Consider the following 12,738-nt stretch of genomic DNA (forward strand, 5'->3'; position numbering starts at 1 on the left):
TGCACTGATTCTTTTCTAACCGCTGATTTGTAGTATTGCCAAATACGTATTTTTTTTATTACTGATTATTTCAATGAATTATATTTAGAAAGAAAATGAAACAAGTATGTTTCAATCAAACAAACTCTACAAACATTCATTTGGAGTATTTTCTTGGATGAAAGCTGAAAGTTTTCACAGTCTCGTGAACTAGGAACTAAAAGTCAAATACAACAAACACTCAATATTGGGAAAAATCTTTATTAAACATTTGAATACAATATTCAACAGCAGAAAAATCAAGTGATGTATGCGCAGTTTTCCGGCACGGACCTCAGATGAGGGATGGGTTGAAATTGATTTGGTTTATGCTGACGTTTGAAACGCATTCTTATCCATTACTTTACAAAGACTTATTTAGAAAAAATGTGCAGTATCACTGAGTTGTTAAGAAAAATCTAAAAATAAAAACATTTTATTCCAGTGTTTTCATACGCTATATACAAGAAAGGTAAATAATACTGCCTTCAATTTAACCCATAACTTCTGAAATAATTTGGATATGGTCATTGTCTGAAGTTTTATGATAGCCATTTAATAACTTGTTATAACTATTTTTTGCTTATGTGTTTATTCACAGATTCTGGAAAGATTTCATAAGCCAGTACTGTTCTTTAGTAAACTGCTTGTTCAGTTTCAAAGTTGATTTTTTTTCCTCCTTTTTAAAGGAAATTTCCGCTAACGACTTTTAATATTGGTTCCCCCTATACACCAATCAATAAAGAACATAATCTCCTGGCTTATGGCACATGAACCCAGTATAATTTTTTGGAGTACTAGAAAATTGTCAGATGATATTTAGATGAAATTTAAAAGACAAATTGCATAATCTACTAAGCAGCCCTGAAAAATCAAAACTAAAATGTCATCTACTATCAAAATAGTAATCTATGTACAGGTATTCCACCTTGCTTCTGAACTTCCTTAAAAAAACAGCTGTTGTAAATATTACCTAATTTTGCTCTGATGGAAAGCATTTGATTCGACAGGAATTTTTATACTGATTATTTTTGGAGAAACATGTCCTGAATTTGTCCTACGGACTTCTAAATGCAAAGTAAAGCCACTGAGTAATTTTTCTAGCCCAGCACTATTTTCAAGCCATGGTATCACTAGATCAGTTCTGTATCTCTAAATTTAGTCATACAATCTGATTATGTAAAACAGAAACATCAGATCCGGGCAGTGTAACCTGACAGTAAATTTAACCAGATACGTGAGAGCCTTTAGAAAAACAGACCCAGATAATAAGTATGATAACAACTTTGGTACCTTAAAAATTGCTACAATCTAGTGGATGTCAATATTCATTTTATAATTTTACACTACCTTACTTTCATGGATTGGCTTTCATTTTTGTGATAATCATTGCATGGTCACATTCATAACTCCATCAAAATCTATAGTAACTGCTACAGACAGCAGTTACCTTAGTATGATTAACAGGAAGAGTTCTGCCTAAATGTACATATCAGTGCAAAATCAAATAAATCTCTAAAAGCAACCTCTCTGTCAAAGTGGCCGAGAACGGTAGCATATGCTTGCACAAAATAGTCTGAGAGGAAGTTTACTGAAGAGCTGCTTTTTCCCTATTTGTGCTGACATCATTTATTTTAACACAGAAATGAACAAAGCAGTATCATTCTGACTACATTTTCCTGAGTAAAACTCACCAGTTTTGAGTAGCCTCATCACTGCCTTTTTGAATGACAGATACCAGATTGTGTCCATCAGCCTGAGCCAAGCAGCCTCCAGTGAAAAGCTTAACATTTCCATTTGCACTCTGATCATAAGGCTGTATGCCAGAAAAGTAGTAAATACATCAAAGCATAATTTCCATTCGCATTGATACACAAACTAAAACTTCATACATACAGGCCGAAGACCTAAGAAAGGAACAAAGACTTTTTTTTTTTTTCAATACAGTCTCTGATCCCAAAAACCTGCAAAATTGGATTCTTACTGGGTTACTTCCTGTTAGCGAGACATCAGTATACAACATCTTCAGCAACTGTAGTGTCAAAAATTTGGTAATAAACTTGACGTTTCATCGCATCTCCGACATTGTAAGACTTGATGAAGCATTCCAGCCATGGCAAGTCATCTACAAACAAAACCCAAATTATTGTTTAATACTAATTTCTAACTTCTATAGGAGAGAAATGCAACTTGAGCAGGATCTTAATTAGGATACCTAAATGTATATAACAGTTAATAGGAATAAAAATCAATCATTAATTTTGAAATTCCAATTTGTATCTTAAAATTTCCCACACCATCTGAAACGATGTTCAATCACAGTCTTCCGAGTGTTGCCCTCCCTGTCCCGGCACCACCCAAACCACTTTGTAGTAGCAGTTGTGCCACAGTATAGCACATATAAAGACTTTCCAATAATAAAAACTCATCTCCATGTGTCTCAATGACACAACTTCATGGGTCTCAAAGGGAACATCCTTTACACCCTTTAAAATAGGGACAGTCTTTTTAAAGTACGGTAAAAACTCCAGCGTGGTTGTAATGGTTACTGACAGCCATGTACTTACAGGGAGCACACCCTGGAGGTTGGAGCTGCAGCAGACATACAGCTGCCTTAGACATGTGTAGTTTAGGCAGAGCTACGTTCTGCCACAACAGAAACACTGCACAAAATCCTCTGTGACTGGATTTGGATTAAGTTTTTGTTCAATTTCCATGGATGTTTCCTCTAGCAAGCGATGCTCTAAATCAGCATGTGCATCCAAAAGTAGAATCTCACCCAAAGCATGCACCATACACTGAATTCCCTTTCATTTTTCCCTAATGTGCTGTGACATTCAGTACAAGAGTGTTCTGGTTAACTTCCACATGAATATAAATGGCACATTAGTGCCTGCACAGACATGACTGTATTCACACATCACTGCATGCTACATGAGAATTTACTGAACCATTACTTTTCTTTCTCAAAAGGGAGTTCTACTATTCAAGAAAAGTATCAAAACAAATTAATTGGACCTCTCCTGCATTTCTCTGTTATGAGTTTTGCCCATGCATAAGTTGAATTCCAAGACTTTGCATATGCAATAGCAGACTGAAAGACCCTTTCCCTTCCCATTCCCCTTTTAAAATAATGGCAAACTGACCTAATTTTCTTCCAGGAGGACAGAGTGTATTCATGGTCATTTGCATCTTTTGCTGAAGAAAATTATTAGTTAAGATTTCAGAGGCAGGAATTTGGAAAAACTTTTCCTGGAAGAGAACAGAAAAGTATGAGGTGTTGGAAAAGGGGTAAGGAATCATTAGCCAGAACCCTGACTGCATATTCTTTTATCATTTAAGGAATGTAAAATTAGCCAGACAAGTAACACAAAGGAAGAATAATATTACTTCTAAAACTGTTCAGATACAGGAAAAAAAAAAACCACAACTGTCTGAAGAAACTAGTGGTCTGTATTTCAGTACCCCTGAGTATTCAGAGACTACAGCCACCTGGACAGCACACATGTAGGTCTGTATACACAACCAACAGATATTCCTCATACACCTCCAAAACCAGACAGTGTTATGGCTGGAGGGGATGGTCAGTCCTCCTCAGCAGTCCCTCACTGCAGTGAGCAGAACATTTTGAGAGCAACAAAGACACTTGAAAACTAGGGGCCACTGCAGCCTGGCTTCATACAAGTGGAACTCCCTTAGTTTGAGTTTCATTTTTTCAGTTTTAGAAACTATGGGGAAAGGTTTATACTGTGAGATACATTTCTGAATGGAGGAGTAAAAGAATGGAACACTGAAATGTTAAATAAACCTCTTCTGTGTACTTTAAACCATATACAGTAAACATGACTGACAAAACGTCCATTTTATTCTTTCCAAGTTTGTTACCTTATTTTGTATTTCTAAAGGCTCATCATCTTATACCTTTTCAAAGTGAGCTAAGGTTTTTGATGGCAATTTCTCCTTTTTATTAAAAGATACAAATACAGAATAATCAGGCTTTGTATAATTTTTGTATATGTGTAATGAAAGTGATCAGAAGTTAGTGGATAATCCAGCAGCAAAATTGACACACGTAACTACACTGAGAGCGTTCCTACAGAAGTGCAACTGGAAACAAGTGTAAAGCTGCACTTCAAAGTAGCCCCGTTCCTTCCCAGGTGGTGCTGAAGGACACGAGTTCAGGCTTGGAAGGTATTGGCTTGTCTTTGAAGTACCACCAGCAGAAATGCTAGCAGCCTGCACTTCAGAAGAAATTTTTTTTTGTTTTGTTTGGTTTTTTTTTTTTTTTTTTTCTTTTTTTTTCCTGCAGCTAAGCTGTAGTACTGAGCAGTATCTGACAAAAATCCGAGCTACTATGAAGTAGAGATTTTTGGAATCCTGCATCAAGAGATGGTTTAAAAACTTTTCCTCCACCTTCCTTTTGCAGTTTAGTTTCTCAATATAAAAAGGAAACAGGAAAGTAAAAGGAAAAGATGACTAGCTGAAATGGGGATTGCAGTCTTTGATCACCTTTGCTGCTAATACACTGTGTATTTTAAGAAAACATACATTTTTTCCAATACTATTTTTACTTACAGTCTTATAATTTAACAAGGAAGAGTATTCCCTTCAAAGTCCCACTGAAATTCACTTAGTACAATGGTGGAAAATATGCAGATACATATATACATTAAATAGCAGCACTGTAGTAAAAAAAATCCAACTAAATTGTTTCTCTGTCCCATTTTGGACAAAGTTATAACTCTGAAGTGCCACTACAGTGACTATTTTCCACTTGGGTAGACAGATTGCTCCAAATGTGTATTGTGAGATCCTGATATTCCCAGCTATGAACTGCTGGAATAAGAATACACACAAATACACATATAGGAGGACAAAAGGTACAATGTAATACTAATCTATTTTAGATTATAATTCTCTTCTTCACTAAATTCTTCTCACTTTGTAATTATTTTCTCTTTTGAAAATTATTGACATACCATCTCCAAATTTAGGGTATCAACTAAAACAGGTGTGCGCATGTGTGTGTACAACACAAAATAAACAAAAAACCCAAAAGGTAAAACAAAAGGAAAAAAAACACGAAATACATAGCAACAGATATTTCTACTGCACACGTAAATACATGTAAAGGAGTAAATTCACTAAGGAGGATGCTAGATGAATACAATTCATCTTCAGCCCTGAACTGGAGAGGTAGGAAGCAATGACCAGCTCTTGCCAGTCAGAAATCCTCGACCTTCAGCATCAGAAAAAAATTCTTACTCAGCCATCTTCGAGCATCAAACTGCTAATCTAATAATAAAGCTTATGAATTCGAGTAAAAAGAAAAGAAATAAAAAAAAAATCCTGAAGAGCATTTGGTAGATTACTGTCAAAATGGGAGATGTCCAAAATGAATTCTGCAGGGGATTGTCCTAAATCTGGTGATTTTAAGCATTTTCATTAGTGACATGCTCTATTTAACAGCAAATAGGCCCACTATGTTTATAGACAAAACTAAGCTGGGGGGAGCGCAAGTATACAGGAGTAAAGAATTAGAATTAATTCTGGACAAACTGAAGAGCTAGTACGACAGAAAAACCCCAATCCCCCCCACACACTTTCTACCAGATACATGTATAAAGTACTGCTTTTAAGCAAGCTAAATCATCTGCTCAAACAAAGAATGAGGAATAATTTCTTAAAGCTGAGGATCTACTCAGACATGAGGGAACTATATCATGAACCAGTAAGCAAAAAATTAAGTGATTACCATCCTGGTTTATACATATAGAAGCATTATCTGGCAATGCCTTGTGCTAGAGGACTGTTTTAGCACTTCAAGGAACATGGGGGCCACCTGGAAAGAATCTAGAGGAACAACAGTGAGGATGGTCAGAGTTTTCAAAGAACTCTGATATGGAAGAAGATCTAATGAATGGTGTTTTTTTAGCCTTCAGAAGGTAAAATCATGATACATTGTGTAGAGATAGGAAAACCATCCATTTTTCAGTGACTCCGGTAGCAGGAATGGTCGAAAGTTGCTTCAGAGAAACCTGAAGACAGGTTAATTCTCAGGCTAGCAGAGCAGTTCAATAAACTGCTTCTGAAATCAAAGACAAATATCTGTATAGCTACAGTGGAGTCCTGCCTAGATTAAGGGGAAGGAAAGGCTTCTTCTACCTTGTGGTCATATGAAACAAAAATAAAGAATTAGTGAATGGATAGATTATACTGAGAGTTTAAAAAAGAGGTAATGAGGTTTTGAACAAATCCAGAAATTACCTGCACAAATCCTGAAACACTCCCACCATTCACACAATATTCAGGCTGCATAATTTAACATTGCCAATAAAAGAGAAATTCAGCCACGTAAATGTATAAAAGTCTAGGGAAATACCAAATAATCTATCTACAAACGTCAGTTTTGTCTCTATGCTTTGGTATTCTATACTCTGATATTTTATTGAAAAATTACTAAAAATTACATTCTGTGCATCCTCAGTGATGGAGAGTATTAATAACAATGCAGCACTTGTAACTGCCTCCACAAAACACTGCAGGTAACATAGAATGAACATTTCTGCACATACATTTGCTATTTTAAAAACAAACAAAATCAAAACGCACATGATCTTAGAGTCTACCTTTACCTAGAATTACTTACATAATCAAAAAGATATGCATTTAGTGCTCCCGTTCCATCGATAAGTGTAAACTTCATAACAAAAACATACTGGAGCAGCTCAATACCTAAAACTGAAGAAAAAAAAAAAATGAACTGTTTCTTAGAGTGAATATGCAAGATAAACCATAACAACTCAAGTTGACAACATCCCTTCTTTAATAGTAACTGAGTTTGAATACTGTCATTAGAATCATGAATTGACAGGACAAAAACCAGAGGCTCTGAATAGGAAAATGTGGTCTGTATTTTGTGAGTGCATTGCAATTTCCCTAGAAACACTTTAATAGATGAGTCTATAAAAATGCAGAAAGATTTTTAAGTACTTACTCTCATCCTAGTAAAATAAATTGTAATATTTGCTTAGATCTTAGATCCTACCTTGGTAGGATCCTCCTACTCCTGTTCTTTAATCCATGGAAGATTAAAGGAGTTGCTCTTAGTTCAGTGATAATAACATAGCATTCCACCTGAAAACATATCTTCTGAGGAAAAAAAGTTGTTTCATATGGTATAGTAAAAGCTACCACACAAAGTCTTATTGAGAAAAATTTTGCTGGCAGTTCTGAAAATATTCCAGCATATGTAAATGACTATAGTCATTCTCTCACTGACAGTGGTAACTGTTACACTGCGAACATAAAATATCTTAAACATACAAAGTTACTGCAACTTTGCATCAGTCTTTTATGGGTGCATCTACTTACTGGTTAGTCATTTTAAATTCAACTGATCTCATATACTTGCAGGTTACATTTAGTTTGAAAAAATACAGATGATAAAAGAATAATATAAGTAAAATAGTTTAAATGACAGAAAGCATTTAATGAATATTGTTTTCATTTTGAGAATTAAATGTCAATTGCAGGTGCTGTAACACTGCCAGTTATATATTACTTTACATTTATTTAATAAAATACAATTATGACAGTTTATTTGAGAGAACTAATGCATTGCTTGAAGAGGTTTTTTTTTCTTTCGTAAAGTCTTTACCAAGCTTAGATACTGCTAGATATTCCCACTTAATATATTAGAACACAAATGGATAAATATGAAAATGTTCTTTAATGGGTTGTGACGTTTTAAGCTCCATTTTAACTTCAGCATTTGAACATGCTGACTACATAAAGTAGCACAAGGAATACACAGTGCATGGAACACACATTTATGCTATGGTAGTATTCCTTTAATTTGAATATTATTTCTTGCAGAGTCTCTGGAATATGCTTAGGATTGATTAAGGCTTACAGAATATAAAAGTCTAATTTGTACTAGTCATTAAATAAGATTTAGTTTTTTAGAAGACTTTAGTTCGGGTCAGGAAAACTGTATCTTTAAAAGGAAAAGCAAAACTAACTTCTAAGGCTGCAAGCATGTGCACAGTTTAGAAATGACATCTGCAACCAAAAATTCATCACATAAGATAGGTGTTACTAGTGACTATAAACTATTCAACATATAAGACACTTTAATTCATACTGTAATGGTTTCAAAAGTAAGTATGTTATTTCAACTGGTAACAGATTAATAAATTTTAGAGCTTTATACTCAGGCATAACCATAAATTACATGCTTTCTTTACAAAACTGCAACACAGAAACCAAACTATTTCATATAGACATGTCAGAATCAAGGCACAAGAGTATTTGATGAAAATATTATGTCAGTTACCTTGTGCTATTTCAGTTGGTTCCCATGTTGGTCGTTGTTCTGCTGCAATGGAACTCAGATTCTTGATAGGCTTTGGAGTTGAACACTGTTTACACCTAGAATGTAAAACAAGATACTGAGACTAACCAAACACTGGTTTATTTATACTAGAAGCTTTCTGCACAGATTAAAAAAAAAAAATCTGATTTCCTTACTCCGTGAGAATGCAAAACTGTTTCTATTGCTATTTAAAATAATTATTTTACCAGACAAACTTTAGAACAGATCAAAACCCTTAATGCTGTTTCTGAATTGTCCCCGAGAAGAACTAAATCATTTTGGTCTGGAAAAAGACCACCTCAGTGAATATAACAGAAAGGAGGAAAACTGTACATCAAGGCTTGAGCTTGTTCAGTCTGGGGAACAGAAGGCTCCGGGGAGACCTTATTGCACCCTTTCAATGTATGAAAAGGGGGTTTATAGGAAAGACAGAGAGACACTTTTACCAAGGCCCATAGTGACAGGACAAGGGGCAATGTTTTGAAGTGAAACAGGGTCCATTTAGATCAAACAGAAGGAAGAAATTCTTCATCATGAGGTTGGTGAGGCACTGGCACAGGCTGCCCAGAGCAGCTGTGGCTGCCCCCTCCCTGGAAGGGTTCAAGGCCAGGCTGGACGGGGCTTTGAGCAACCTGGTCTAGGGGAAGGTGTCCCTGCCCATGGCAGGGGGGTTGGAACTGGATGATCTTTAAGGTCCCTTCCAACCAAAACCGTTCTTCGAATCTAAGATCACTACACTGCTAAACATACATTCATATGAATATATGCTTAGCAGTGACATCTGTCACTACTGTGTTGTTTAGCAATACAAACATCTCACTTTGTAAAAGCAGGAATGAATCTGAACTTCTAGCACACTCTAAAACCACAATAGGGTTAGAGCAGAAATTTTGCTTTACTTATATTAAAAAATTTTAACTATGAGTTATTAGAACAGTCTCTTTTATTAATTATAACTTTTACACATGACATAGTAAGCAAATGCTGCAAGTGGACGAAAATATGGAAGAATCATTTTCAAAGTTGTTCTCACTTGACTCAAGGAATAAAATTACAGAACTATTTTTTCCAAATTAAGCTTCTGCGATAGTATATTAAAGATAGAACATAAAATAGGCATTTATTATCTTTTAGAATTACATGCAAAACATGTCATAAAAGTCAAGAGCACCAGTTCTGCTCAAGTGATACAAAGCCAAGCTTGATTAAGTTCTTTTCCTTTAAATAAAACACCTGAATTCCAATAAAGGAACTTTGCAGTGAATTTTGTTTTTTATATGCAAGTGTGTGTCTGTGTGTTTATTTTTATATGTGTATATATTTATGAATATACATGCACATGCACACACATATAAATACTTATACATGTATTCAAGCTCATTCCTACAGCAAAAATATCACTGCTTTTCATTCCACTATACAGAATCTTTTTTTGACTTTGCTAAGTATGCGCTACTCATAAAAGTAGTACATGGAACAAAGCTCTGAAATGGCAACATCCTTGTGAAGTTCCTTCCTAAATATCCTACAAGCAATCATGGAATATCTTACAGCGCACTGGTTTTTACAATACAGCCATTTAAACAGAGAACAAGGTCTAAAGGTGAGTTGTGTGCAGCTGGGGAAATATACGGATTATGAAAGTGCAAGGGGAAATACTTTGTACTGGTGAAGATCCAGTCCCAGTAGGAATACCCATATATTGGCTTTATTTAAAAAAGCTGTGGACAGCCATACCTGAAAAGGTCAAAACAATATATGACAAAGAGAAATAATTATCTGTATTAATTTTAACAGGCTCTTATGGGAAACTTTCGGGTTCTTATGAAACATGCAATATTGCTGCACAGAAGTTTTTTTTACTGCCTACAGGACTGAAGCAGTGCAACACAGCACTCTGCTTGAACTTATGAGGACTGCTGAGAGGGTGGACTCAACAGCTTGCATGAAGTAGATTGGTATTTCTGAGCTCAGTAACTGCATGCTGCTGTGCAGTGCTGGGGAACGCACTGCTGCTGGCTCCCACCGAGCAGGAACACGGTATTGCATGGCACAGCACAGATACCAGATCTAGATGTGTCTGCTGTATTCCACAGCCTTGGACATGTGGAATTCAGGAACGAGTTTAAGTTGCCTCTACAGTGACTAACATCCACAAATAGGTAAGACACTTTGCAGTGTTGTGGATCTCAATAAACGGCAAATGGTGAAGGACGGCTGTCCAAAATCCCTTATTTCTTCCAAAACCCAAGGCTTCCCAACACTAGGAATGGAAGAGATAATGAGACCTGGATTGACAGCCTGAAATTATTTTCTGGGTCTCTAAGTATTAGCCGTGTACCAAAAAAAACAGCATACAGTTTTAAACTGGTTTAATTTAGACTAACGGGTAAGACTAGCAAATGGAAGATCTGGACTAGAAGAGGAACATTTAGGCATTTTGCAGCCTAAAGAGACTTACACGTTCATTTCTGTCTCTGTAGTTTATCTACCCACATACCACAGGCAAGACTGAACCTGGAGTGCTGTGTAATTAAGGGCATAAGATTTATAGAGTAAGATAACGTCCAGCTGCAGTTGAGTCCTTTGATATGAGGTAGTAGTACGGCATTTCATCCCTGGTCTCAGTACAGCTGATCATGTTATGTATTTTGCATCAAAGAATCTTTGGGCAAATTATCCCTTAAGCACTGCAGCTTGAATTAGTGAAGAAATATCAACAAATACTTTTAACCTACCCATAATATTTTATGTTCCCTTGTAAAAGAAAAGGAGCTGATAGATCTAATAATTCAAGATCATGTTCTGTGGATCTCACAGGAATAACACATTTAAATCTTTTTGTAAGCTTCCAGACTTCTTTTAGTGTTCCACCTATTGAAAACAAAAAAAAAAAGTATGTTTTTCTTAAACTGTAATCAAGAAAAAATTGAACAACTTCCATTTCTTAGCTGATTAGATGTTGATTTCAGGACCTTTGAGAAAAACTGAGACCCACTACTGAAAACTGAAAAAATGGTCCATAACCTTCTCACTCTTATTCAACAACATAGTCAATAAAGAATAAAAGATAGACATTTATCAGAGCAGATGCCTTAATATATTCCTCACAGCCATCACTGTAACACTGTAAATACACTGAAGTTGTATTTAGTTACCATCACTGTCATATAATTTCTCCTATGATTTAACTAGCAATTTTCTTGGGGGGAAAAAAAAAAAAAAGAATAAACTGGCTTTTTGTAATTGTTCCTAAGTAACTGTTTTTTCAGCTTTTAAGTGGCAAAAATATATTAATTTTTAACCAGCAGTTTATGAAAAAGTAGTTATTCAACCATGTCATAATTGACATGAGGTAGAAAATACAGAACCACCAAACTTCATGCTAATTTGATAGATAGTAAATTGAGTCCATGCTAGGAACACAGCAGAAATTTAGTATAGTACAGCTGGAACCCTGAGATTTTCCAATTCCAGTGACAGGAAAAAGTTATTTCAAATTTATTATAAATCATGGGATCACCTGCCTTCAGTCTCTGTAGTAGGGACTGTAGAACTGATTACAGAATCTTTCTGATATTTCACCAATTCAGTGGAAATGTGGTAAATTTATTAATTTAGTACACAGAGAACAGTTATTTGGGAGCAGTTCTATAAAAGTATATGATTTAATTAGCTCATGAGCCACAATAAAAAAAATATGAATAAACTGTTAAAAATAAATGTAATCTACAACTGTGTTGTTTACCATTAACTGTAACTAAGATGTTTCAAAGACTTTCTGACAAGTAATTATGACACTGGATTGTACAATATTTATTGCATATATTTGTTACTTGTACTGCAGACAATGCAAAAAGAGAAGAAACCAAAATCAGTAAAATTGCATTCTTACTGGTGATGAAAAAATGCAAAACATGAAACCTCCTCAGTGAATTTAACTTCTGCTAAAAAAAAATAAAGAAAACAGAGCCACGGATATTTTAAATGGCTTCCCAAGAGGTTAGAAAACAAAGGTTCTCCAAGTACAGTGACGCAGGTAAAGCTTCTCATATACATTTGAACTCTCATTCAAGGGATTAACACACAAAGTTCAGGGTAGCCTTAACTGACATTGCTAAAAGGTCTTCAGAATTTCAACTTTGCTGTAATACAAAGTTACACTGAGCAAATGTATTCTGGCTTCTAGGAGACTGGCATAAAACAAAGAGAATTACCAGGGGTCGACAGTGATACGAATCACAGTGATTTAATGTACAAATAATGAGGATATGTAAGGAGCATTAATCTACTTGTTAACCTAACATTTCACTCTTGAGTTCGACAAATCTGTAGCAGCAGTT

The 12,738-nt window shown here is 35.3% G+C and overlaps 1 protein-coding gene across 7 annotated transcripts in view; it reads right to left on the reverse strand.

The window, feature by feature from the left end:
- Positions 1-224: 224 nt before the first annotated feature.
- Positions 225-12,738, reverse strand: part of POT1 (protection of telomeres 1) — an 86,272-nt gene continuing 73,758 nt past the window's right edge. For all 7 annotated transcript variants that reach the window (XM_042792900.1, XM_042792902.1, XM_042792899.1 and 4 more), the window contains 5 exons: positions 11,134-11,269; positions 8,357-8,451; positions 6,668-6,759; positions 3,165-3,270; positions 225-2,143 (listed from right to left, as the gene is read on the reverse strand). In XM_042792900.1, the coding sequence (XP_042648834.1) occupies positions 2,028-2,143; positions 3,165-3,270; positions 6,668-6,759; positions 8,357-8,451; positions 11,134-11,269 (545 nt within the window). In that variant the 3' untranslated portion in view covers positions 225-2,027. The remainder of the gene's footprint in view (positions 2,144-3,164; positions 3,271-6,667; positions 6,760-8,356; positions 8,452-11,133; positions 11,270-12,738) is intronic.

The sequence above is a fragment of the Tyto alba genome, unplaced genomic scaffold, assembly GCF_018691265.1.
Source record: "Tyto alba isolate M040663 unplaced genomic scaffold, T.alba_DEE_v4.0 Super-Scaffold_2, whole genome shotgun sequence".
Lineage (NCBI taxonomy): Eukaryota > Metazoa > Chordata > Aves > Strigiformes > Tytonidae > Tyto > Tyto alba.